Here is a 27,376-nt window from a genome sequence, read left to right as displayed (position 1 = left end):
AGCAAGGGCACAGTGCCTGTTGTATGGCAGGTCCTCCTACCTCCCTCAGTGCTTCACACCTCCTCTCCTTCCTCTGAGGCGGATGGAGCTTCGTGAAGTATCTAGACAGAAAGTGCAAGTCTAGAGAGCCTTAACAGAAAGGTAGGAAAGGGCAAAGGAAAAGAAGTGAGAGAACTTCTTCCAACAAATCCCACCTATGTTGGAAGGGGATGGGAGAGAGAAAAAAGCCTCCACTGTCAAAGGAAATGAGGGAAAAATTAGTGATGGAAGATTTGGAAAAGCAGGTGTATCAGGTGGCAGAGATGCTTTCTAAACTAAAGTCCTCCCCTCCCACCCAAAAGGAAAACCAGCCCTCAACAGGAACAAAAGAGCCATAATTCACAGCTGAGTTTCATGCCCAGTGAGTGTCCACCCCTGCCCTTCCCCTGCCACCACTGCCACCCCCTCCCGGGCCATTCCCACCCACCCACACTCCAGTGTTGTTACCACAGTGTCAGAGCAGAATGCTCCTCCCAACCATCTGCAGGCAGAACAATGGTCCCCATAACACAGTAGAGACAATTCAGGGTGTGTGTGTGTCTGTGTGTGTCTGTGTGTGTGAGAGTTTTCTGTTGTTGTTGTAAACTTTAAGAAACAATTTTGTCAGTTTTGTATTTGTCAGGAGTATTTTGTTGTTGGTTTATTTTTCACAGTCAAGTGGCATTTTTTTTTCTGGTTGTTGGGGGGGTGTCTTGTTTTGTATTGTTTCCTTGGAAAGAGTGAGGGAGAGTCACAGCTTCTGCTGAGCAGAGACTCCTTTCCAGTAATCCAGGATGTCATGCAGATCCTCGTCCTTGGCAAACTGAACTTTCTTCCGCAGGGCATGCCCAGCTGCCATGTAAACCTCTTCCCTGTGGTGCTTCTTGTAAGGCCGGAATCTCTCCCAGATCTTGTGGGTGCTCTCTGATGAGTACTCAGGGCTGGAGGAGTAGCCTGAGAAGTAGTGTCTGGGGGAGAGCTGGGAGTATGTGGAGTCTCGCTTGGACCGGGAGAGTGGCTTGAGGAATGACACCCGCTGGCTCAAGGTATCAGCACTTTCCTCATAGTACAGGGCCGGGAAGGAATGACGGTGCTCACTGCAATGGTAAGAAGGCTTGACCTCCAAGTGGTGGATGGTGCCCGGGGACACCAAGGGAAGACGATCCAAAGGGCTGTTGAGTGGGCTGCCCTTTTCAATGTATTTGGAGTCAGACTTGCTGAGTGGAGGGTGGTCAGGCACATCCAAGCTGAAGACCTTGGCGCTCTTGATGGAGCCACTAGAGGAGACACTGCAGGTCTTTCTGGCCACAGCAGCATCAGCACTGAGCTGGCGTTGCAAAGGGTGGTGGGAGCTTTCCTTGTAGGGTGGTGAAAGAAAGCTGGGCCGCTCTAGCCCACCTGAGGAACTGGCTGGGATGGACTGGCACTCAAAGGCCATGTCTGAATCAACGCCAGTCCCACCACCCAGGAAGGAGGCTGTGTCCAGCTTGAGGGCATCAATGCAGTTGTTGATGATCTGGTTCACCTTGTCTACTTCCTTGGCTATAGTAGAGATCTCAGCAGCTGAGCCTTGGCCATTGTCAAGCTCCCTCAGGTCCTCATCCCGCTGGGTTCGCTCCAGCCCATCCCCACCACCAGTCCGCACCTCAATGTAGTTGCCTTTAGTGGTGACTTTAGGAGTCTCCATCCCAGCCTCCATTGACTTTGATGGGGGCAACTTCTCCCCAATCATGGAAGGGATGGAGGACATCCGTGAGACAGGGATGACTGGTGGCTCACCCAGCTTCTGTGAAGGATGGACCATGGTACTGGTATCAATATCTGATCCATAACGCATTTCCAGAATGGTCTTCTTGACATTGAGGGACTTCTGTTTCTCCTCCTGCATCCTCCGCTTCCGCAGGCAGTAGTACACCACCCCCAGGACAATGACCATCCCAAAGAGGCAACCCAGGGTGGTCATGATATAGTGGGTGGTGGTGGAAGTACTGGAAATAGGGTCCTCCCTGCCTTTGCTCCGGGTTGCAAAAGTCAGACAAGTGTGGTTGTAGCGCCTGTTGTTGCGGATGGAGGCCACACAGAAAGTATAATCAGTGTGGGCCTTCAACTTGTTGACTGTGACATATTCCTTCTTGCTCTTTAGTGTTGCTATGTCAGAAACATAGCTGTTATTATATTGGACCAGGACATACATCTTACTGTAGGGCATGGGGATGGTTACCATCAGGATGGCTGAGGTGATGGTGACATCATGGAGTTTGATGCTGGGACTGAAGGAGGAGTCAGTGGTGGAGGAGGCTGGAGGCTTAACCGAGAGGAAGTCCCCAGGGCTGATGGCTGAGCCCTCATCCAGGTCTCGCTGGGAGTCAGGGGTATAAGGAGTGGGGTTGACCCTGGAGAGGGAGGGGATGGTGCCACCTCTGCACATGGACTGGAAGATGGTGATGGCATTGCGGTTGTGGTGAGGCCGAGGTACCAGGAGTGGGTACCCAGCGAACTCCCGTGGAGTCTCACACTGGAGCCGGTCATAATTCTTGGTGACATTGTTGAAGAGCGCCAGCCAGTTAAGAAAGCTGTAAAGGCTACAGTCACAGTTGAAGGGGTTGCCAGCCAGCTCACACACCATCAGATTGCTCAAGCTGGTGAAAGTGTTTCCCTCCAGGCGGCTGAGACGGTTAGATGACAGGTCAATGCTAATCAAGCTGGGGCACTCAGAGAAGGCAGTAGGGGTGACCAGCTCAATTAGGTTGTGCTGCACAAAGAGGAACTGGAGACGGGCCATGCCCCGCAACATGCCCTCTGTCAGGTTGGTGAGTTTGTTGTAGCCCAGCTGTAAGACCTGGAGGTTTGACTGGCCCATGAAAGCCCCATCCTCAATATAGGAGATCTCATTCTTGGTCAGGTTCAAATCAGTCAAGTTGCCGAAGCGGTTGAGGGAGGAGTACAGCACCACTTTGAGCTTATTCTCGTTCAGACGCAAGTCATGCACCGTGCTGTTGATATGCTGGGGGATGGTCTCATATGGGGGCTGGTTCTGGCTGCAGATGGCCAGCCACACATAACCTTTGTCCCCCTCAATCAGCCAGCAGTCACCTCGCACGGTGCCAGGGGAGAACAAGCAGAGCAGGGCAGCTGCCCACAACCCCAGGCACATCATGGTCTGTAGTGGTGCCCTCATCAGGATGCAAAAAAAGCCAACAAAAAACAACCCCGAATCTCAGGACCACAGTAAAAAGAAACTAAGGGACAGAGGGAAGAGAAAGGGGCAGTAACTGGGATTTAGCAATGGAAGGGCATGAGCACCCCAGTCCTATTGGGTGTTGTCACCATTATTTCTTCTTGCCCTCTGGGTCAAGACAGGAGCATGGAGCAGGGGGAACACGTGCAATCTGCTTCCAGCACAGCCTAAAGCCAGGACCATGGATGATTGGTCTGGAAGAGAACTACCTTGTGCTTCTTTTCTAAACAAAAATTCAGACTGAGGATAACAAATCTTCTTTGATGCTCATGAGTGACTCACCGTCCTTTTCCACTTTTCTCCCTCCCTCCCACCCACCCCCCACCCACACTGAACCCACCCCAAAACAAGTCCTCCCCCCCTCTAGTCTTCCCCCGCCCCTCCACGGTGTGATTTGGAAGAACAAGGCAGGGCTGCCTCCTCTGTCGCTCACGCTCCCTTGGTTCCTCCTCCTTCTCTTCCTTCTCTCCCTGGTTTCCTCTGAGAAGCTTCAGAGCTTCAGATCAAACATGTCGAAAACAAAAATACAGAGAGGGAAAGAGCAAGTGTGCACGAGAGAGATCCATCTGTCACTGGAATCTGGAAAAGAAAGCACACAGGACACAAGAAGAGGCATCAGTTGGAGGGGTCTTTGAGATAAGAGTATAGACAGCAAGGTTTCATGAGAAGAGGGAGATGGGGAAGAGACAGCATCATAGGGGGTGCAAGCAAGAGAGAAGTGGTATTGCCTGCCATGCTGATAAGCCTTTGAGAAGGAAACCCTTACAATGTATAATCTCGTATCAGGGGTATGCAGAAGGGTACTCGGGCTCCCTTAAGTAACATGATCACAGCCTGGGACCTGAGGGAAGGCAGCAGTGTAGGAGAAAAAGGGAAGGGGAGGGAGGGCAGGAAACACAAGGCTGTTATTGTGGACGGCTCAAAACTCCTAGTCTAAACAAAGGCAAGCCCCAAGCACAGCCAAAGCCACGGATTTTCAGCTGCTTGAAAATTATGTACACAGAATGCATGAAGCAGGTAAAATACAGACAAGACTCCCACCCTGAAAAAGACCAACATTTTGTTTGTTTCCTTCTTCCTTGATGCAAGAGGGATAAATAATTCAAGCAACATGTAACCACTTGTGCTCTAAAAATTGCTCCTGCCTCTTGGTGCAGGGACAAGTCTGTTGAGGTGATCCAGCCTGGCTGGAGCATACTGGGGAGGGCAGGGTGTAGGCAACGTGTCAAATAGAAGACTCCAGTCTCTCACCCAGCAAGACCAGAAGTCCTGAGCTGCAGCACATCAGCTTCTACCTTCCTACTTTGCCACCTCTCCGTGGGGGCTATGAACACTGCCCCTTTGTGGGAAAGGACACCTTGCAGGAATCAGCAGCGAAGTGACATTTGTTTCAATGTATTTCTGGGCTCTGAGCAAGCTCCTGGTTCTGACTGGGAAGGGCAGCCTGGAGCACCCTTCCCTCTGGCTACAGCTTCAACCCTTCTTTCACTGTGGTGAGACAGGAGCCTGACAGGGCTGTCCTCAGGCAGCGCAGAGGAAATAATTTCATACAGCAGACAAAACATGTAGGCATTGTGCACTCTTTTTAAAAAAAAAAAAAAAAAGAGGAGAAAGAAAACAATAAAAAACAGAGAAAAGGATTCTTAGTTAATGAAAAATAAAGATCCTCTCTTGGCCCTTTTATTCTGGGGGGAGGCTGCTCACTAAAGATATTGCCGAAGCTTTTGCTGCAGAAGCTGAACCAATTTCTAGCACAGAGACACAAAGGGCAGAAATAAAATGAAGGAAGATAAATGAAGGAGGAGTGAACCCTTGAGGAACAAGGCTTACGTCTGTGGAGAAATCTGAGCTGATTTGGGTCTGTGGAATTACCAGGCCAGCTGGATTAAAGGATCAGAGATAGTGTCACAGAGAAACACTTAAATATTCAATAATCCAAAAAGTAAAGCCAAGATAGAGAAGGGAAGGGGGAGAAGAACTATACCAATGGAAAAGAGAGAGAAAGCCTCTGTTCCCCACAGCTCATCATCTGAGGCCGCCAAACTCATGTGGTTGTCATACGTTGGCCTCCAGCTGCTGCCTCAGCTTTGCTTCAGCCATTACTGAAGCAGAAGGCAGAGGTTTTTACAGTCCGTTGCTTTGTTTCTCAGCCTTATAATCCAGTGAGAAGTAATTTCCTGACACTGTCTCTCCAGATGCCTCAGATAGGAGGCACATCTGGCTCTCCACAGGTTGGGACCCACAGGCTTCTGATATTCCTCAGCACCAGTCCCCTGCCTTGTCCCACCTTCTCCAGAAGTGACTCCATACAGAGATACAGCCATTCCCCACATCATCTCTGTCTGTCCCTCTACCTTCCTCTCTAATTCTCCTTCACTTTGCCCAGTCTTCCACTGAACTAAAGAGTGACAGATACTGTCGTGCTTTTTGCACATTGGTGCCCAAAGTAGGGCCACCCCAGGAGAGTCCAGGGGCAGCCCCTGAGCAAGAAGTGAAAAGTTTAGCCTGGATTTTAGCCAGCATCCTTCTCTCAGCATCATGCTTTGGCCTGTCTGTCTTACCTCACGAAATACCCTGCACAATACCCAACTGCATACAGGAACATCCCAGCCCCCTTGTTTTGACCCCTTCTGGTAGGGCAGACTGCTCCAAATGCTGTGCTGAAGTTATCATTGCCTGCTGTAGCTTGTGCATGGTGCACAGGCAGAAACTCTGAGACCAGGACCATGTTCCTCTGCAGCAGCCCCAGCAATCACTGAGAGCCACCCTATCCCACTCAGGGAGCTACACTCAGACAGCACAGAGAGCATTTGGAAGGGGAGATGTTCTAGCAGCCTGGCAAGGAAAGAGGTGGCTGGGTTAGAGGGTGGATGGAAATGAAGGTGGTGTTTATCCTTGCTATGTGTCAAAAACAATGGGACCATGCAGGGAAGACCTGTTTCCTGTCTACCTCCCACCTTGGCTGTGCAAATTTGCCTCAGCCACAGGCCAAAGGAATGGCCAAGCCACTCCTCAAGCCAAACTCATTGATCCCCTTGGGCCCTCAAGGTGACTATATACAAGAAATACACAGACCCTATCCTTCTTCCCCCAACAGCTCCTGTCTTCCCACTATTGCACTGGTTTTAAGGGCCCTGAGGCCAGCCCAGTCTGTGGCCTCCTTCACCCCTGCTCATGGCCCAGACACCATTTCAGCTCAGCCCACTGCTATCAGTCCCTGATGCAGCAACGCGTAGGAGTGCTGGTCTCCAACTCCACCACAGTTTTCACCAGACCTTTAGGGAGCAGTTGCTCCCTGACACTGGCAATTCACAGGCGAGGGGACGCCAGGGATGGGGATCAGCACCATGACCTCCCTCAACTGTCTAGAGCCAAACGAACAAACTCAGATAGCGTTGGAGTCCAAAAACACAAGGAAGCAACACTCTGTCCTTTCTGCTGGCCTGAAAGGTGCTGACAGTGGAGTTGGCTGTTTCCCTCCCCTGCTTCTCAGGCAACAAAGCAAGAAGACACAGGAATGGAGGGAGGGCAGGGAGAGCAAGGGCAAGCAACTCCAGCCCAGAGAAGAGCCAAGGAAGGGAGACACACGGGTTGTGGAGTGCCTAGTCTGAATGGAGGCTATGGTTATGGTCAAGGGGAAAAGGTGGGACATGGGATCCGTTTTATAGGGCAGATGCAAGATCACCACCCCCATGCGCTGGGCCTACCTGGCTGAAGGGTTCCAATGCTCTTCAGTGTAACCCAAGATGGCTCCTACTATGTTTCCTTGGCTCCTAGCCATCCTCACATATGTGAGAGCTTCAAGGAACAGTAGTGGCATTGTGCCCATGAATGGGCACTGTACCCTCCTTGGCTGGCACAAAGTCAAACCACCAGCTCTGAGCTCCCAAAGATTTCCCTCTGGTTTATTCCCTGCTAATGTATGCCTCGATGTTATTGGCATTTCTTTGCACCAGAGTGTTTTCAGAAGAACAGAAGACCACAGGGATAGTTCCCCTATTCAGAGGAGAGAGCAGGGAGGATGAAATGGAGGGAGGAGAGTCCCAAATCTGAGTCAGGAGCTGGATGTCCTGATAGTCACAGACAACCTATTTGGCTCAGGGATCAAGGTGGCACAGGGGGTGATGCAGGAGTACAGTCACTACTTAGATGGCCAGGTATGAGAGCAGGTTAAAATACAACCACTGAAAACGTGGGCATAATATGAGGGACAGAGACAAGCTCGGGGCTGAGGGGGTGGAAGGACCACAGCTGAGAGAGGATACAGGGCCTAAGGGCCATGGTGTAAAAAGGCAACCAGAAAAGCCACATACAGCAGCAGTTTGGGCCTAAATTCTGACCTTGTCAATCTTGTCCTCCTGGGGCCCAGTGCACTGGAAAAACCAGCACTTAATTCTACCATTGCTTAAACGGTGCTAAGAGCCTCACATTACAAATGCATGTATTAAAAACCTGCCAAACACTCTTGGTGCCTCTGGGGACACCCTGAAACGAGGCCAAAGCTCCTTCTGCTTTCTTACGCTTTGTGCTGCAGCTGGGCATCAGCCCTCTTCCCAGCTCAGTGTGCTGCCTGCTCCTGGAGGGCCTCAGGGCACAAACACCATCTCCAAGGGGCTCTGCCTCCCCCATCCTGGCTTCAAGGTCCTTCCAGGATTTCTCTAACTGCTTTCCAAAAGTGGGCCTTTTCCAAGGGTACTTGGTACTGGGAGTTGGTGCCTTACTTGAAAAGACTCTCCACACCTGCTGGATAGTTTCTGTAATACACACTGGTCCGAGCTGGTCACTGCAGCTGCTTCAAATCACCACCCAGAGGTGGTCCTTGTTTTTGTCCCTGGCTATAGTGAAAGGACAGTACCATGGGAGAAGCTCACAGCATGGGTGTGGCACATCTTATACAACAGCAGCCCCTTCCCTCCCAGCCCTGCTGCTTTCAGGGATGCTCCCATTTATTGCAGGAGTTACCATCAAGTCATGCAGCAAAGAACCTGTGGCTGTGTCTAGAGGTGCTCCAGAAGCTCTGAGAAGTTTGGGACCAAGTGAACAGTGAGCAGGAAGCCTGATGACCTGTGGATTTATGACATGGAAGACATTTATGTGCGTTTGTGAGAGAGACAGAGAGATAATGTCATCTACTGGAGCTTCTCTGATGTCCACCAAGGGTTGAGCTCACACAGCACTCTTCCCTTTAATGGGGCTCTGTGAAGGTTTCTCTCTTGCTTTCTCTCTTTAATTTATCCCCCTGTTTTCATGAAACACATAAGATCTCAGTATCTCTGAGATCCATCCCAATATTACATTTGTTGAAATTGGCCCTGTAGCTTCAAAAATCTAGAGGACAGAGGAGCTGGCTTAGACAGAAACATTAAAAGGGAAAAAAAAAAAAAAACCTTACAGGGGTTGAACTGATATCAATGGGACCTGCCAAAGGGTGGCCACTCAACATTAGAGGCTCTGTGAGTTTTGGCAGAGTGCTGCTGCAAGAGAAGTCTCGTGATTCCACTCTGGGCAGGTTCGTTTCACCATATACAAATCCACAGTGCCTGCTGGGAGAAAGATCATCCCTCTGAAAGCTGGGCTGGCCTTGCCATGACTGGGGAGGAAGCTCACAGCTCCCAAACTCCAGCTGTCCCTGACAAGGAATCCCAAAGCACTAGGATCCCAGCAGGACATTGTGGTGAGGAAGTCCACAAAACCACACAGGATCTCAGCTGCTTCTCACAGGACACTGCTGCAGTGCTCAAATTCCAGCCAGCAATGATGGGGCCCTGCACAGAGGAATGTCAGAGGGCTGAAATACAGGCTGTAGGACTGCCCCAAGGCCATGCTGCTCTGCAGTCCTGCCCTTTGGTCGTGTCAGGGCACAGAAAGAGTTCAGGTGTTAACCTGAAATTACCATCTGCCATACACGTGCACCCAGGCTCAAGCAAATGCACAGACATTGACTCCAAACCTTTGCTAGGCCAAACAGCTTAAAGAGCAACTATGAAGAAAAACAACACAATGCTGTATATAAAATGCCTACTCCCATCACGCCTTCCCCACAACAATTAGATGCCTAATTTGTTAGGCAGCAAGAAAGAGAGAATGGGAAAGCTCATGGGAGAAAAATGAAGCAGCTCAGAATCATGAAAGAAAAGAGAGAGCTTTAGAAGCGTAAATCTTATTTTAGAGTGATAAATACTGGCAGAAAGGTCTTTCATATGCCAGTGATCCCCTGGCAGGCCAGAGAGCCACCTTTGTTTTCCAAAGTGAAATGTTTACCTTTTATATTAATGTGATTATTGAAGATTAAGGGGGATTTGCATCAAGCCAGCTCTGCCCAGACAGCCCGCGGCAGCAGCCCACAGGAGTGTGTGCATGGGGGTAGGCTTAGGGAACAGCCTTCTCCAGGTAGAAGACAATGTCAAGAGATTACACGTTCCATAAAAAAAATTAGCAGCAATAAAGCCACCTTTATTGCTCTCCCTCCAGGGAAGAGGGGGGCCTGGGAAAGATCATTCCCCTTGGTGTCATCCCATGAGCCCAGACATGAGACAGTGGAAAGGCTTAGAAATAATTCCTGTTGGCAATGGGGAGGGAGCGTGGGCTCTGTGTGACTGTCTGTAGGGACCTGCCTTGGGGAGTGCAACAGCAAGGCTGGCTCTGCCTGTGCATGTGCATGGGCTTGCGTGTGTGTGAGTCACTGTAGAGAAAGGGGTGGCAGTGTCGGCTCCAGGGGTGCGAGGCGGAGGGGGAGTATATGCGGAGGAGTTGCTCTAGGTGATGGGGTGGATGTGCAGGCCGGGTGCATATGTGGGTTAATCACTCTGTGAAGCAGAGAATGAGTGCTGACTCCTGTGGGGGGAGGAATAGCCATGGGGAACCAGGCAAAGCACTGGTTGTGAGTGTATGTGTGTGCGCATGTGTGTTGGCATGAAGCAGCCACTATGGAGAAAGGGGTGGGAGTGTTGGCTCTGTGTGAGGCGCCGTAGGGAATGGGGTGGGAGCGTGGGCTGCTCGTGGGTATGCGTGGATCACGGGAGACGACTGTGGTTGTGCGAGTGTATGTATGGGAGAAGGGCTGTAGGAAACAGGGTGGGAGCAGTCCTTCTGTATGTGTCCTCCAATGTGAATCACTGTAGGGAGCAGGGTGTGAGGGTTGCCTCTGTGCATGTGCACATGGGAGGGAGTTGCTGTAGGAGACAGGGAATGACCTCTGCTCTCTGCAAGCTATCAGGGTGAAAGGGACAGGAACAGCAGCTCTGCATGAGTGTGCATGTGAGCTGCTGCAAGTAATAGGCCAGGAGTGAGGGCTCTGGGTGCACTGGAGGGAGCTGCCGTAGGGAGCAAGGTGCGAGCACTGGCTCTGTGTGTGGGGCACTGCTGCAGGGGAGGGCAGCATGTCTGACATGAGGTCAGAAGAAATTCTTGGGTTGTATGTGATGTCACTGCAAAGACTCCCATCCCCTCAGGGTCCCCCTGATGCCTCTGCTGTCCTGTGCTGGCCTTGCTGCCCTATTTCCTACAACAGCATCTCCTGGCTTTCACCAGGATGTCTGCAAATGGCAGGTCCACAAGCTATTTGAGATGCCCTCACTCAAACCAAGCATACCTCCAGTATTTCTGCATGCTAAATACACCCCCAGCAACCCAGTGGTGCCAGTTTGGGGTGCCCCCAAACATGATACCCTGCAGATAGGGCAGGGAAGGGGCATGGAAGGGGTTAGTCCTTGCATTACAGCTCACTACTGTCTCCTGCTGGAAGGACTCAGAGCTTGAGGAATCACATAGGTCCTGGGCTGGCTGAGGGTAGAAATCACTTCACAAGGTGCGCTGGTGGCCAGTCGTCCTGTGGAGGATACCTCCAGGCCTGCAAACATCTGCAGGGCACAAGCATTGGCATTCCAGCATCCTTCAACGTGCTCTCACCTTCCAGCCAACCTTCCCCTGGGCAGCCATCTGAGAGAGGTTCCCTCATCAGCAGTGAGACCTCTCTCCAAGTCAGACAAGCAGCCACCCTGGTACAACTCCAGCATGAAAACTCCAGAGATCAAGCCACCATTCCAGTGAGAAGAAGGGGCTGCCCTTGCGTGGCCTTCCCAGCCAGGGTGTCTCTGACAGTCATGTGTCGTTACTGCACATCATTAGTCTGCAAGACGGCAAAAGACTAGGCAGCCCCTGTGCTCACATTTCCCACAAGTGAAGAGTCAACCAAAAGCAGAAGCTGTTACAGATAGTGGTTCAAATACTGCAGATGCAGTCCTGATCTGGTGGGGAGCAGAAGCAGAGAAAAGGTGAAGGGGACCATGGTTAAGCTCTTTCACGTGACCCAAAAGTGAAATGTTCTGGAAGCACATGTTAATGGGGACACTTCAGCCCCTCAATGCGTGTCCGGATTCAGCAAGAGGAGTAGCCCCACGCTGGACAGAACATTATGTTTCCACATGGCTGCTTCCACCTTCCTTCCATTCTCCACCTGCAGGCAATGGCACAGCTCAGCCCTGCTGGGGAGGGACCCTCCTCCTGGCCAGCTCGCCCACCTATTTTTCAAGCTAACATCTGACATGCATTTTGACACAGCCGTGCCTCCCCTCTCTTTTCCCCACTACCTTGCCTTGTTTAGAGCCTGTTTTTTTCTTCCATTGCCAAAACACAATGACTGTTATAATTAACAGATTATCTCAGTGCGACAGCTGCAGTCCTTTGAAAATTAGGTTGAATAACAGAATCCTGCTGTATGGTAATTTCTTTTCATCTCTCACATATTTTCTCTCTCTCTCATTTCTACCTCATTTCTTTTTTCTTTCTGTCTTTTCTCTCTCCCCCCTCCTACCTTTCACCAGCTCCCTGACTCCGTGAGCAATATCTTTGGGGTTAGACAGGCTGAAGGGCTCTCTACCTTCATCAGCTCTTTTCATTCCCCTTCTTTTTACCACACCTCGCAGAGAGACAGAGTTTGCAAGCAGGATCATAAACATGTCAGAAAAATATGTGCCTACCAGAAACCATGGTCAGGGGCCCTCTCTGAAGCCTCACTGGCTCAGAAACACAGCCCAGGGAATTGCATGGGAAGGGGAGAAACCAGGATGCAGAAGCTTGAACCACTGCCTGCAACTTTCCCACGGGGAGCTGAGTGCGACGGTGTGGCTGAGTGGTTTGTACTGAGCTAGCCAGGGTGCTCTACCCACCCACCTACCCGTCCACCTTCTTGCTGACTCAGTATCTGCCCCTGACTCACCACTTGCTCACTGAATGGGGACTGGCAGTACTTATACGGCATCCTTCCCTCTCGCTAAGGCAATAGCTCTGCCACTTACCACCCCCTCTCCCCATTATCCACCTACATCTGTCTCTCTACCGACTCAATCAACGCAAGCCAGCCAAAAAAGCAGCTTGCTGGAAATTCAGGGTTTCAAAACCAAAATAACAACTGGTGTTGCTCCCAGCTGGACCCAAACTAAAGGCTCTGGAAATCTCCTCCTCCAGGACTGAAGACACCCTGGCCCCTGCTGCAAACTGGATTGATCCATTCACCGAAGTGGCTGGACTCCTCGGCCTCTGCTTGGGCAGACATGCTAGTAGACAGTGTTTCAGACTGGGATGATGACCAGCCAGACATGTGGGATGGGTCTGTTGGGATGGTGCCCTAGATTTGGAAACTGAAAGGTTTCAAGTTCAACATGTTCTGGACTCAAGAAATCTGCAACTTTGTCGTTGCCTGTACCAGGAGCGTTAGTTAATTATTCTCAATGCCTGGCTTGAGTTTATGCAAAATGCCTTCATCCTGCACTGCTCATTTCAACCGTGTCTGTAATCTATACATCATCTGTTAACAATAAATCACTGTTTTTCCCTCTTGAAAAACAAGGCAGTATTCCTCCACACCACTCATCCATCGCAGCCTAAGCCACCTCTGCAGCGGCTAGCTCCAGCTGAGTCCTGGGCCTCCTCCTGCCTCCTCAGCACAGCCATTTCCTCTTCTCCCATGGAGTTCCACCTCATTTATTTCCTTAATCCTGACTCAGTAGAACAGAAACACTTTGTCACCATTATTCTGCCAAAAGCCAAGTAGAGTCTTTTAACAAACATTCATCTATTCCATTGTATTTCAGCAGTCTCCAGTAATGCTCCTCCTCATTGTCCATGATCTCTCTCTTTTCATCCTTCACCACCCTCACCCTGCGTTCTCCCTCTGCTTTCACTCCAGGCCCTGTGTTGGCTTGCGGCACTTAAAGCACATCTCTTCATTCATTCACTGTCACTTATCCAAATGCTACCTTCACTTATTAAGTCTCCTTTTTTCTAGTAGCATCCCTCCTCGAGTGCTTTGTACAGTCCTACTTACGTATCCAATAATAGTATTTTCCCAATGAGTGAGTCATATACCCCTTTGCTGACATTTAGAATTCTCCTTGTTCTTTGAAACACATTTATTCATTTCCCCTCTCTACAATTATATATGTCTACTCATGGTGTTGCATTTCCTACAGCAGCCGTGTGGCAAACAGATGATCCATGCAAATAACCCAACAAAATAATTGTCTCTGTTGGTACCTTGTCATCCTCCCATTTTAATTATGTAGGCCAAAGCTAATTCAAGCTATAAAGCAATCAAAAATAGGGGACAACTTAATTTAAAAAACACCCCACCCTTTCCTTTGATCTTGCTCAGTCCAGATTTCTATCTTTTTTTCCCTTCCTATTTGCTGCTCTCCTTCTTTTGATGATGTTAGTAGCAGAGTACATGGAGGCTGCAATTGATATTGGGCCTCTGCTTAACTAGGTGCTGTAAATATGTTCAGTGAGAAACAAACTTTGCTCCAGACTGTTCCCAAGCTGATAGGACAGAAAAAATACTCAGCTAATAGGGGCACATAAATGTCTTACCCACTAACCCAGGTAATATACACTCCATGTCCAGGAAGTGATGCCACAACCCTCTAAATCTCTCTCCAGAGGCTTCATGAAGTAGCCCTAGCAAGTAATCCATCTGGCAACCCCTCCTCATTCCTCACCCTAGCTCTTATTCCTTTCCTCGCACTGTTCTTTGCTTCAATTCCAGTCCTTAGTCACCCTTGCATATGCCATATTTTATTTATTCCTTACTACTCGTCTTAATCTGCATAGGCCAAACCCTAAGCTCTGTAGTCACCCTGACTCATTTCCTACCCAGGAAAAGCAATGATTTAAATCAGTGGGAAATCCTGTGATGTCAATCTGGACAGAGACTGATACTGCATGGGGACTCCCGCATGATTATTTCTTGTTCTCACTCATTCAGGTCTCCATTTAGCAACATACTTAAGCATGCACCCAACTATAAACCTATGCAAGTCTCATTCAGCTTCTCAATTGCTTTCTTCTGCAACATCTGTGTTGATGGTTCCCACATCTTCCAAACACAACAGATTCTCCTTCTGTGCTTCCTCTTCCTATCCTCTTTGTTACCCACCCACTAACATCCTTCCTCTTGCTTTGAGAAATCTAGACTTTTCCTTTTTTCCCTTTGCTTGTTTGGATTTTCTTATTTTCACTGCTGCCCAGGGATTCCAGCCTGTAATTTCACCTCCCTTTTCCTGAGATTGCTATGTTGAATAAAACACTGACTTCCCCCTCTGCTCTCCAGTATTCTGAAATGCCGAATTGGGCCATTGAGGACAAAAGGTATTGGCCAGGACTGCTGTATCTGATATTGAAACAGAGCTGGCAGTAATGTTTACAGGCTACTTTGAAAGCTCCAGGGATGGCTCATGGCCAGAAAAGATGATATCCACCCCCTTTTTTCAGTGATGTCTTCCTATGACTCAGTCTGGTCCGTAAGTCAAAATGAGTTGGGTTTTTTTTAACCATCCTCTCTTTAAGCAATGAGAACAAGTGCTTAAGAACAGAACACCATAGCATCACGGACAGGACATGTTACATCACGAGTAATGCAACTTGGGGTGTCCTTGATGGCTTTAAAAGAAGCAGAACAAAAGGCATATGCCCCCTTTCCAGAGAAATGAGTTTTGGTGGAGCTAAACTGGCAATTGCCTAAGTTTTCTAAACTTAGTTTTATCTGCAAGCAAAGCAAGAAGAAGAGACACCATGACCTCAGGGGCTCATGACTTCCTGGGCTCAGCAAGGAGCTACCATGCCCTTTATTATCCACCATTGTACAGAGCAGAATCTTGAATAAAGGGGACGGTGTAGGGAGAACTGTGACAGCTGTTTCAAAGTGGGACTGTGGCGTACCAACACAGCCTGCCCACACACTCTTTTACCCCTGCCTCCAGCTATACAGTCTGCAGCAACAAACAGCCATTCAAATGGTTGATAAATGAGCAGTTCAGCCAGAGACCACTTAATTTGCTCCTTGCCTTCTTTGTCTGCCAGTGGCAGGGAAAAATGCATGTTTAGAAATTGGCAGTGTTGTGTATAGCATTACCAGGCTGGAGTTATACTGACTGCTACAAAAAAAAAAAAAAAAAAAAAAAAAAAGAAGAGGGGAGAAGGCTGAGAGCTGGGGAGAAGAAGGCGGCGGGGTGGGGGGGGGAGTGGAGGAGAAATGAGAAGGTATTGTATCCAAGACTAGATACTATGATGATGGGGACATTAAGAATATGATAGATAGGCAGGAAAGGAAGGCAAACAGACAGAGGCAGGCACAGAGAAAGAGACAGAGACAGAGGGGAGGGAGGGAGGGAGGGAGGGAGGGAGGGAGGGAGGGAGGGAGAGAGGGAGAAGGAAGAGGGAGAGCCAGAATTAATTTAGGAGGAATATACTGAAAACATAATCTTCTCAACAGAGGAAAAAAAAGAGAGAGAGAGAATTAAACAAACAGTGACAGGAAACTGGGAAAGAATAACTTTTTTTTTTTATGAGCTTGTTAACATTTGTGGAGTTAAGTAACCTTAAATTTATGCCATTAATTTGCATGTATTATGTTTTTTTTCTCTGCTGCCAGTTTATAGTCTCTGTGAAACCTTTAAAAAGTGGCTTTTTTTCCTCCTTTTCCCTTTGCCTGTGTTAATTAAGGCTTGTGAAATATGTATATTTTTACACTGCTGCTGTGTTCTAGCATTTAATCATCAGATGGCCCTTTTTGCCTTTTCTTTGGGCTGCTCCTGACTCTTCCCCTCCCCTCTACAGAAACATGAGGAGGCCTATGGATCCACCCATCCACACTCATCTGTAAGCCTGCCTAGAGCCAGGCTGGGCTCCCACCAACCATATCTGTGTGAAACAAGGCAGCTCTCACAACAGGGAGATATGGGGAGGATCTTCAGCTGCTGAAGAGTTAACAACTCCAATTCACTAGGGCAATCACATTGCCATGCTGAAGCACAATGTATTTACATATTAGCAATCACTGGGGAGCCTTAAAATCGGATTCTCAGGGGAAATCCAGCCAAAGAAAACAGTGAGATTCCTAATGAAGGCACCCGAGGCCAGAGCTGGGGGAGGTACAAGTGATGGATATACTATAATCGCCTGCTGGCAGAAAAGGGGATGCAGGTCATCCTCCAGGGTTTTAGTAGCATCTAGAAATCTCTAGACTAGGACATATATAGAAAGTACTGTAGAAAATGTAAGTCCAGCTTCTCCTTTCCTTCCAGGGGACTGCCCCACACCTATTTCAGGGAGAGACTTCCCTCCTCTCCTCTCAAGGACTCTTCTTTCTGGGCAGACAGATCTCTTTCCTAAGCACATCGCTGACTTTGGAAGTGCCCAAGGCCAACACAAAGCTGGTGGAGCCCTTTTGGCAGCTGTCCAAGCGAGCATGTTTCTGAGCTCAGCTGGACAGGAGTCTTGATCCTAAATGTGCTTTGGTTGCTTTGCTCCTCTCTAAAGGCTCTATATATCCTGGCTGTAAGCAGCGTTTGCTGAAGCAAGAAGCAGGTTGCTAAGCCTGGTTTGGATGCTGTTTGGTCTCTAGTGGAGCTGATGGGACTCATCTTGTTAAAAGCCAGCTGAGCTGAGACCATGAACACTGAACATTGATTCAGACCTAAACACCCACCATGGGAGACACAGCAACCGGAGCAGGGAATAACAGTGATTGCTGGTCACAGCAAAGATGGTGTTCCCTCATCCCTTATGGAAGAGGCCTGTGATCTCCTTGGGGCTCTGACAGACATATGATAGGTCTCCAGAGGGTCTCTGCTGAACTGGAGTTGGGAAGGAGAGGTAAAGGAGATGGACCAGGCCTTCCACACTGTCACTATTATTTTTCCGTATGGAGGTGTTGAGCACCAGAGAGGATATTCTGATTTACTCCCTGGCTTACCGTTGCTGTGGCAACAGGAGAAATACAGGCCAGACCAGGCTGCATTTGCAATGTGGTGGTAATAGGGAGTTTGGGTTCCCATGTGTGTGTTTGTTTGTTCGGCTGTTTGCAGGAGCCACATGGTAAAAAAGCACTGTCACGATGAAAAGGGAATCGGACTGAATTGTACCCAGACAAATATGCCCTTCTCTCATACAACAGCAGAACAGTCATGCATGCTGTCATATTCACAGCACACAACCTGAGGAATACCAGCACAGACATGTGCCCTCTCTTCCCACCACACATACACCTCTGGAGCTGGGGTCCCCTAGCTACTCTCCCACTGTCCCAAGAAGCCGGACTTCTTGTTTCATAGGAACAAAGTGTCTGTGCACCAGACACCTTCTAGTAGGGCTCTGAGGCACAACTAGGAGTCTGGGGCCTACCAGCTTGTGTCAGCAAGAGAATCTTCTCTGCCATCAGGTCCACACATCCCAGTTAGTCATGATGCTAAGGGATCACAAACCCCCCATTGGCTGATGAGCAAATACTCCTCCCTGCAAATACTCCTCCAGCACATCATAGTGCCTAGTTCTTACCCCCTGAGGTGATCAACAAAACAAACTCAGCCCTGTCTCAACAGTCATATCCCCAGTTGGGAGAGATGCCCTCCATTCCCAACATCAGAGTGAGCCCTCAGGTCACATAAATTGGCCTGTCAATTTATTGGCCTGTCACAGTTGGATGCCAGCCTCCAACTGTGACACCACCTGAGCGTGGTGAGCCTGCGAGCACACGGTGTACGAATCTGTGAGCACAATTCCCACCCCAGACAGCAAACTACAGAGCAGAGTAAAGTACAGCCTCTTTCCCTCCCTCTCCTCCAGCATTATGGGACCTGAGTATTCTCAACCTAAACTGTGGTCTTTGGAGAAAGGCTCAATGTCCGATGCCCCAGAGATCTCCTTTGGGTCAAGTGGAAGGAAGATGATTTTTCAACTGCCCCTCACAGACTCAAAGCTGCTCCCTGGAGAGCTGGAAGCACAGAATAGGCTTATAGCAAGGCAAAGTTGCTCTTCAGTCACATCATGATCTGATCTTCCTTATCCCACAGCCCATAACAGGCCAGGCTAGCAAGGGTGCTGGGGACAAATGGCCTGATGTCAGTGCAAGAACAGGGTTTGCTGAGGCATAGAGGCCTTGGTGTTCCTGGAAATCAGACTCCAAATCAGCTTCAGGAGTCCTGTGTTGCAACTTCCACAATGGAGAGGAAAAGTCCATGGCAGAGAGAGACTGAATTTCCTTGGGTGGCAGGCCCTGTGAGGTGGGATGTCTCTATGGGGACTGAGACACTGCCAAGACAAAGGGTGGCACTGAAAGGGTCGTGATGCCCCTAACCTGTTGCCTGTGGCTAGCAGTGGGAAACAAAGGGTTTAAGGTTGAGCTGGAAAAGATGAAGTGATGGAGATGAGAGACTCTGAAGGCATGAAAAGCTTCTACAGAACGCTATGCAGAGAGAAGTCCAGCTCAATCCCAACGAGGACAAGGCAACCACAGAGTACGTGTGGTGGCTGCATGTGTGCTGCAGAAATGCTGTGAGTTTGTAGAGCGCCTGGCCACCCAGAGCCCTGTGCATGCCAGAGAGGTGAGATGGGGTACAGATTCCCCTCCTTTGACTCCTGGCTGCCTTTTCTCCCATCATTCCTGAGACTCCATCTGGCTCCACTATTTTTACACACATACACAAAAAGAAGATAAAATAAACACTTAATTTCTAACCTAATCAGCCCTTCTCTCACTAATTAGCACCCTCTGAGTGCATCCACAGGCTGTGAGAGATACTCTGGGGCTGATAATGACCCCCAACCTGCAGTTGTCTATGCTGAAGGGTCAGCAGAGCCAAAAGCAAGCCAGGGGGAGGCAGGGAGCAGAGCAACCTTTGACACTTGTTTTTTTCCCTCAAATCTGGGATGCTGGAAAGAGGATGTCTCTTTTTTGGCAGTATCCCTTGTGTGTATGTGTTTTTTTTGTGAGACAGAGTGAGTGTGTGTGTGCATGCATGTGTGCCGAGGAGGGGGGCAGCTGGAGAGGTTTGGAGGGAGAGGACTGGAACAAAATTCTGGCGCTGAGCCCAAATCTGAAACACATGCCAATTTGTGCCTCTTGCTGGTGGTAATGAAAGGCTCCGTTCAGGACACGCGGGACACTAATTAAGGGGCTTCAAAGGCAGCTTTCTGCAGAGTGCTCTCTAAAGGGGGGCTGAGGGGAGGAAGGAGCACAAGGGGGAGGTGTTCTCCACTCAATGGAAGACTTCTGGCTCCTGGTGCTGCTGGGGAAGGCACTTTTTCTTATTCCCTGTCTCCCATAGCAACTCCTACCCGTGAGAGCTAAGAAGGTGCAAGCATCTGGCAGCTCGGGCCGAGCCCTCAACAGCTAGCAGGCAAGGCAGGCTCTGGGACGAAGCGTGTGCTGCCATGGGGAGGGGAAAACTCCCAGTGGAAGTGGAGGGACACCATGCTGAAAAGAAGCAAAGGTGGACAAGTGGCATGGCAGAAAAAAAGAGAAAGAGCTGAAAGGGAAGACGCAGGGACTTGGTGTGATTGGTTTGCAAAGGTAGCACCTATAGGAACAGGAGTTGCCCTTAGTCTCCAGGGCTTTGCAGGGAATAAAGCTCTGGATCACCACAGATCAAAACTCCATGGCTGAGTCTTGTCAACTGCATCCCATGGGGTTATTTCTCATGAAAGACTGGGGCAAACTTTGGGAATAGGACAATGGGCAGGGATGAGAATGTGGCTCAAATGCGTCAGTCTGGGCACAAGGCTCTGTGCTTAGCTGGGCACCAAAGACAAACAAGCACTGCACAGGCACCCAAAGAGCTCTAGCCCACTTTCAGGAGCTTCACAGACCTTGGCCCTACAACCTCTAAGCATTGCAGGTTCACTCATAGCTGTGGCATTCCCGTGTTGAAGGGAAGGAGCCAAGCCACAGAATGGGTGACATGACTCAGCTATGGCCACCAAAGAGACTCTCAGCTCAGATCTCCTGCTTTCTACCTGGTACTTTTACCGCACAGCTGCCCACCCTCCCTCCATGGGAGTAAGCATGAAACAGCAGCTCTGGTGGAAAACAGGCCTCTGCTGAGATTGATTAAACGGGGACAGAGTGTGGGAGGAAAGAGAAGAATAAATTGGCAGAGAGAGCAACAGAGTGTTAGTGAGAGACAGAAAGAAAGGATGAGTGAGAAAGATGGTGAGGAAGAGAAAAGAGAGACTAGATGGTTATCTACAGATTATATTCACTGGGCCATGCACCAAGCACAGAGAGAAAGTGAGGAAAAGAAAAGAGAGGTGATATGAGCACATGAGAAGGAGAAGTGAGAAGAGACTCACAAAGAGCAAGAGAAGCAGACAGCTTGAGAGATAAGCAGTGCTTCACTGATCCTGCATGACAGCATGCTCCCTGCCATCACTCACCACCCCACAAGCTGACAGAATGCCCCACAGCTCCCCTCAGCCTCAGAAGGAGCTGCCTCCTCTACGCCAGCCTGTCTCAGCACCACGCATGGGTCACCTGGACACAGTTGTTTGGGAGTCAGGACCAGTTCTGCCACGGTGAGCCATGGGTACACACTATTTAACCAAGGTGAAGCAGAAGGCTAGCTGAACTCACTGTTCAGTAGTCCTTTAATTTACTTCACAGCTGTCCAGATCTTTAGTTTTTCTGATCTTTCTGCCCTCTCCTGTTCACTATCATCCTATGTACCGGCCACACTTAACCATTTATTCCAGATGACCTGCTCCATGTCTCCCATGTTCAGTGTCACCCAGCCAAAAACACGGCCACCTTCAACCCAAAGCGGTTCAGCAGGGCTGTGCCTACAGCTGGAGACAAAGAGGGAGGAGACTCACCCTAGGAAAAGCACCTGGGGTGAGACTGGCTGAGGTGTGACTCAGGCCAGGGACTGCCCAGGGCAAGGAGAGCAGTGCAAGGCAGTTCTTAACATCAGCTCTTGGGCAAAAGTCTTCACATACATTTCCAGTGATTCCCTGTCTACCTTCTTACTACTGCCCAACCATGAGTTTCACTGCCCAGCCCAAGTGGTTTCTGAGAAGAGGTGGTCAGATTTCTAGGCAGAGTGAAAAGGCTTTGGATGCAAAGACACATTATGGTGCTGGAATTAGACCCACAGCACGTCTTGCAGTTGTCTGGGCTGAGGAACATTTGGGTTCTGCTAGAATCTGCAGAGAAAAGAGATCAGCTTCAGGGAGGTACAGACTCAGTCTCAGATGCAATTGCAAGACACAGCCTTGGAAGGGCTTAGCTCCATCACTGACTCTTGTCTCATGCAAGTGTAACAACCATGGCACAGTCCAGGGCACTCATGTGCCTTCCATCCCACAGACCACCAAACACTTCCCATCAGCTGCTAACAACTGCTGAACCTTTACTAAGAAAGCCACAAAAGATCTAAATTAAATTGGAGAACAGAGCTGATCACCAACCTCTTCTGACCATGGTGGAAATAACAGCCAAGATTCACAGCCTTAGTTTCCATGGAGAGAGGAAACAGGGACACTCTCCAGCCTCTCCTTCCCTCTTTGAGTTCTTCCTTCTCCACCCCATTCCTTCTGACCTATGCAATCCAAATTGGACACTGTTCCAAGATAGATAAACAGGCAACTAGTGAATCACTCTTATTAAGTTTGAACTGATTATTTAAAAAAAAAATCAAAAGAGAAGGAGAGAAAATCAAAGCTGGGATTACAGGCTTAGCAAGCATGAGTGCATATTCAGCCTACACTGTTCTCTTTGTGACTCTGTCATACCGGTAGACTGCTAAGAGAGTTATACCATTACTAACATGACAGCATTGTCCTACCCAGCTTGGATTAGAAATCCCTGTGACTGTGTGGAGGGGAAGAGTCCCTTGGCAGTGGCAGGCACTTGGCCTCACGATGCCTGCCACTCACAGCATGCCGACCAGGCAGAGAAAAGTATTCAATTACAAGACAAGCTCTGCCTTTTCCTAGGCCAGCTTTCTCTTACTGTCTGCTTTCTCCCTGGCCAGTGATGCTTGAGAAGTCTGTCACGCAAGAGAAACTCAAGATGGTCTGGGCAATTCCTGAATCAGGCAGACTTCTCACAGCTGAACCCCTCCTCCTCCTCACGAATACACGCTCTTCTTTGAGTACGGATAGACTGCTCAGTCCACAGGCCTTGAATATCTCCTTCACCAACACGGGACCTCCAACAACTGCCCAGAAAACTGGATCTCCCTGTTCCCTGATGGGCTGGGAGCATCAGCCAGTTGTGATTCCTTAGCACTTCTCTGGCCTAAAATCATCCTACAGTTACAGAGCTGAAAATGATTGCCCTCATTACTTCACTTCTTAAGCAGTACCTGACTGTTTTTTAAACACATTAAAGATGTGTGTGTTGCTCTGATGCATTTCTCAAACATTCTCCATTTCAAGTAATCCCCCTATAAACACTACCCAAACCATCATAGCAATCAGATCATCAGCCACACTCTCATCCACTGTTTCTACCCCTTCTGATGTCCTCGGGGACTGTTTCCTCATTGGGACAGTGCTGTTGCAGTGTGTCTGTGAGGTGGCACAGACTGACAAAAAAAAAGGCAGTTCACAACAATAAATACATCACCCCGACCAGGATGCAGAAAGATGAAAGGTCATTGAGTAACATGGTCTCTCATTGCCCTGGCAGCAGCCAGAATTTCTGCTCATGTGCTCACCAATGCTGGGGGACCAGCTTTGGTACCACCGAGGAAAAATGAAATGGATGCTGTGTGAATTGGTTGTGTCAGTCCCTGGATCTTCAGAGCACGAAGGAGGACCTGGACTTGGAATAAGAAAGGCAATGAGCTGAGAGGAGCAGAGAATTGGGTATGCAGTGCCTGGAGGGTGAGGGTCAGGACCAAGAGCAGCAGAAGGAGCTGCTTAGGACAGCTGCTCACCCTGATGGTCCAGTCTGCAGCCTTCAGATCTTGCCTTGGCTCCAGCCCCGTGGCTGGTGCTTGTGGCCTCATCTCCCCACAACCCTGTTCTGCAGCCAATAAAGCCACAGGTGAGGCAGGCTCCATACCACTGCAGGAACTGGGGCAGGGACCGTTCCTTATTCACAGTACCCCAAGTACTACTTCATCTGTCCCAACCCAAAGAGACAAGGGAATAAACACATTTTTTCTTTTCAGAGCTGTCCCAGGGCTAGGCTACAATATTTTATGGCCCAGTTCTTAGCCTATTTGCATTTTGTATTTTTACTTCAACTGCTGTTTGTTTCCAGGCATTTGGGATGCCTAATGATTTTCAAAGCACTGTTTATTTTAATCCTTCTAATTTATTAATACATTGGTTGGCCTCGAAGTGCTTGGGAAAGAAGAGTAAGGAAGTTGTAACCAGTGCTTTGAATAAAGCATCAAACTGTCATATGATCACATCAAAGCAACAGCAAGCAGCTCACTTTGTTGGCTACATCATGATATAGCCTCACGGGTCCTCCAGCTTGGTGTCAGGTTTCCTCATACATGTCACCCTGCAACACTACCAGGCTCACCAAGTCCAAGGATGAAGTAAAAAATAGCAATGCCCAGAGGCAGCTCCCCATGGAAAGTCTGCTCCTTCTCACTCTCCCACAGGTTGTGAGAATGTAACATGCCATCATGGTGCAGATAAAATAAACCATGCTGATGTCCACATGGATTTGCAGGCAATGTAATCTTCCAACAAATCAAAGGTGGACTTGGCCTCCTTCCTTCCACTATACTCTCTTCAGCCCAGTGCTCTGTGGTAAGGATACAGTTTTACGCACAGGACAGTTCCTGAAAAAACAGTGAGCCTAAACACTGTTAATCATGCAAATGAGAGGTCTTTGAATCTCTGCTAGTCAGTCCCAACAGGAAAATGTTATATTTCCTCAGCACCAGAAAGCAACTGACAGGTCCTGAAAATTCTGGGGGCTGCCCTCAAATAACTTTTCCCGTCTCAAACAAAGCGGTGAGCATGCCCCATTTTGTGTCCATGAACTTGTCCTCATCTAAGTCAAGGCCTGAAGACCACAGTCTTTTGCAGCTGACAACTTCATAGCATCCTTACAGCTGCAAAGCCCACATGCTCTCAGCAGTCCTACTGAGCTGAAGAACCTGCTTCTCCCATCTAACGCCTGCTAAGGAAGCTCATATCAGCACAGGTTGCCTTACCCGTTGCTACTGCTACAGCTTTGATAGCTGCCCTGTCAGCAATGAACATGTTAGCCACAGACCAGCACTTGCCAGGGACACACCACTCACAGAAAGAACAAGTCCCTCTCTCCTGCAGCAGCAAGTGTACATCTTGTGCCTGAGGGCTGAGGTGACTCCACAAACAGTGAAAGCAGCCTGAAAGTTGCTGCTAGTTGTCAAGATGAGTTAGTTGTGCTAGATGTCCCCCAGAAGCACAGTTCTGTCTGGGAATAGACAATGACTACTGTTTACAGGGGGTGAACACATCCTGCCTGAATGAGCTTGTTACAACAGCCAGCACCTGCACCAATGTTCTCTTTGCGCCTATGGATAGACCGACAGAAACAGAGGTGCCTCAAGAAAGACAATGGTGGGATAGAAGCACTCTCATCCAGGATGCAGGAAGGACAAAAAAGTTTTTGCAGTGCCAGTTGCAAAGCCATTTCTGGAGTGGCTTCCTTTGCTGAGATACATAGGTTCTGTCAGTGCCAATGCAGCCTGCTCAGAAGTGTGCCCCAGTCTTGCTGTGTACCCGTACAAAGGCAGATGCCTGTGTGCCCTGCAGCTCAGATGCAATACATTTGCAGGACAAGTATATCCTCAGCAGAGGTTAGGCCGTCACCTCCATGGGTAGCTCCAGTCCCTGCCCAGACATCACTGCTGATCTCTCACCACGCATTGCAGTGTCTCCAATCACCATATTAATATTTTTGCTTCCTGTGCTTTACTTTAAAAAGCCCCTCTTCTATCTTAGCTGCATCTCCCAGCTGATGAATGAGAGCCCACTGTCTGCTACAGTGCCCGCTTGCACCCTGCCGCTTTGTGGGGTGCCAGCCTGCCAGCAGAGCCTCCCCCCTCCCTGCCTTTCCTCCCTGTCTCCCCGCACTCCCACCACCTCCTACCAGCACAAGAGGGTCCCCCTGGGGAGACACTGAGACTGCTCAACCTCTTTCCTCTCTCCCATCTCCTCGTCCTCCTCCTGTGTGGACCCCCTGATGGCATCTACCCACTCACTGGGAGGGACATCAGAGACATGTGCCTGCCCTTCTCCTGGTACTCAGTACCAGTTACCTTGTTTTGATGGCACTGTCAACCACTCCAGCAGCCTTCCCCTTCCACCCAGCCCCCCAAAGCCAACAGGAAGAAAGGGGACGGCAGGAAGCCCATTTCTCTGCTGGATGTTGTGGACAGGGGATTATCTTTACCCTACAAAGCAAGAGTAACTCTTGGTGTGCTGGGAGAGGTGATACTTGTGAGCACTAAGGTGATAAAGTCAGGTCATTAACTCCCTGCCCTAGCAAGGCATCTTGCTCTCCCTCCTGCCCATCTCCCCTGGATGTCTCCGCTTTAGCAAAGTCTGATCTCCCAGCCAGCTCTCCTAGACTTCAGAGGAGATAAAGATCTTTGAAGCAGGATTTGAATTGAGTCCTCAGCTTGATTATGTCCCACTTAAGAAGAAAGCCAGGGTGAATTAACCCTGATCTCTGCTCTCAACAAGATGCACCAACAAGTGATGAGGACTTTGGAGAGAAATAACAAGAGGGACAGCAGACAAATCAGCTCTCAGAGCCTTCCTGAGAGCTCATGCACTTAAGACCAAAATCCTTCTCACTCTCCCTGGTGTCTTTTCTTCTATTGCCTCTATGATCCCTCAGCAAAGAGCACAGCCTCAGCAAACCAACCCGGTAAAGAAGTCCAAGAAAGGCCAAACCCTCAGGATCATGCCTTTCTTATCTAATAGCACAGGCAAGGGCCCAGCGTGCTTTCTCCAGCAGTGACAAGCACTGAGTCTTTGGAAAAAGGAGCAGAACCTGGCCAATATGCAGTGATGGCTCCCCAAGTTACTCTCCCAGACAAGTTGAAGCCAGTGGATTTCATGATTTGGACATGGTGCCTATGAATTTACTAAACCTCACAAAATGAGGATCTTGCCCAGTCTCCCCTTTAACTGCAATTTATAGTTACACTCAATAGCTATATGCCAGGTGCATTTCTGGTGGGAAGAAAGGGGGCAGTAAAAGGCCCATCCGTGAAGAAAGAGACTGTTCTGCAATCTTTCCAGTGTGGGGTGTCCCTGGAGTCAGGAATGAGAACAGGTTTTCCTCCTCCACGCTCCTCGTAGGAGTGGATGGTAATGAATATGTCTGGAAAGGCCAGGAGCACTTTGGTGAGGCATATGGGTCTTTGAGTAAGAGTATGCCAGACGAAATGGAGAGACCATCGCTGCTTTCACTCACTTTTGATATGTCCATAAAACTGGCTAATGCAAACATCCAGTTGTGAGAGTTCACATGTGATGTGACTCACAGCTGGCCCTGGGACGTGTCCCCAGCCCATGAGCATGCAAGCTGAGCCCGCAGGGTGTGCATGCATGTGCTTCCTGGCTGTCCGGGCACCTGCCCTCTGGGGAACTTTCCATCTAAATCAGCTGACAGCTGCTCTCCTGAGTTCCCTGGACACCAATAATGTTTTCCCTTTTCTAATCTCCCTGATGTAAATCCATTCACGATGAGTGCCTAGAGACTTTTAATTCCATTGGCATTAAACTCACTAAAACCTCTATTACCAAAAGCTTTTAGGATTTTCCCCAGAATCTACAAGTCAGGTTTGAAACATGACAGAACTCCACCTCTTTAGGGTGTCTGAG

General features: G+C 49.2%; 1 protein-coding gene and 1 long non-coding RNA gene across 2 annotated transcripts in view; both read right to left on the bottom strand.

Moving 5' to 3' along the window:
• Positions 1 to 505: 505 nt before the first annotated feature.
• ELFN2 (extracellular leucine rich repeat and fibronectin type III domain containing 2) lies at positions 506 to 3,534 on the bottom strand. Its single transcript, XM_074871235.1, has one exon. It carries the CDS (start codon positions 3,194 to 3,196, stop codon positions 770 to 772), a length of 2,427 nt encoding a protein of 808 aa, XP_074727336.1. The 5' UTR covers positions 3,197 to 3,534; the 3' UTR covers positions 506 to 769.
• A 126-nt stretch (positions 3,535 to 3,660) lies between these two features.
• LOC141944544 (uncharacterized) overlaps positions 3,661 to 27,376 on the bottom strand; it is a 50,269-nt gene continuing 26,553 nt past the window's right edge. The window contains exon 3 of the long non-coding RNA XR_012629259.1: positions 3,661 to 3,835. This is a non-coding gene — a long non-coding RNA (uncharacterized LOC141944544). The remainder of the gene's footprint in view (positions 3,836 to 27,376) is intronic.

This window comes from Strix uralensis, chromosome 5, assembly GCF_047716275.1.
Source record: "Strix uralensis isolate ZFMK-TIS-50842 chromosome 5, bStrUra1, whole genome shotgun sequence".
Classification (NCBI taxonomy): domain Eukaryota; kingdom Metazoa; phylum Chordata; class Aves; order Strigiformes; family Strigidae; genus Strix; species Strix uralensis.
The sequence above is the reverse complement of the archived record's forward strand: the minus strand, read 5'-3'. Positions and strand labels throughout refer to the sequence as shown.

What these genes read in the sequence shown, in the direction of transcription:
- ELFN2 (XM_074871235.1), bottom strand. Translation starts at nt 3,196, where the DNA reads ATGAGGGCACCACTACAGACCATGATGTGCCTGGGGTTGTGGGCAGCT.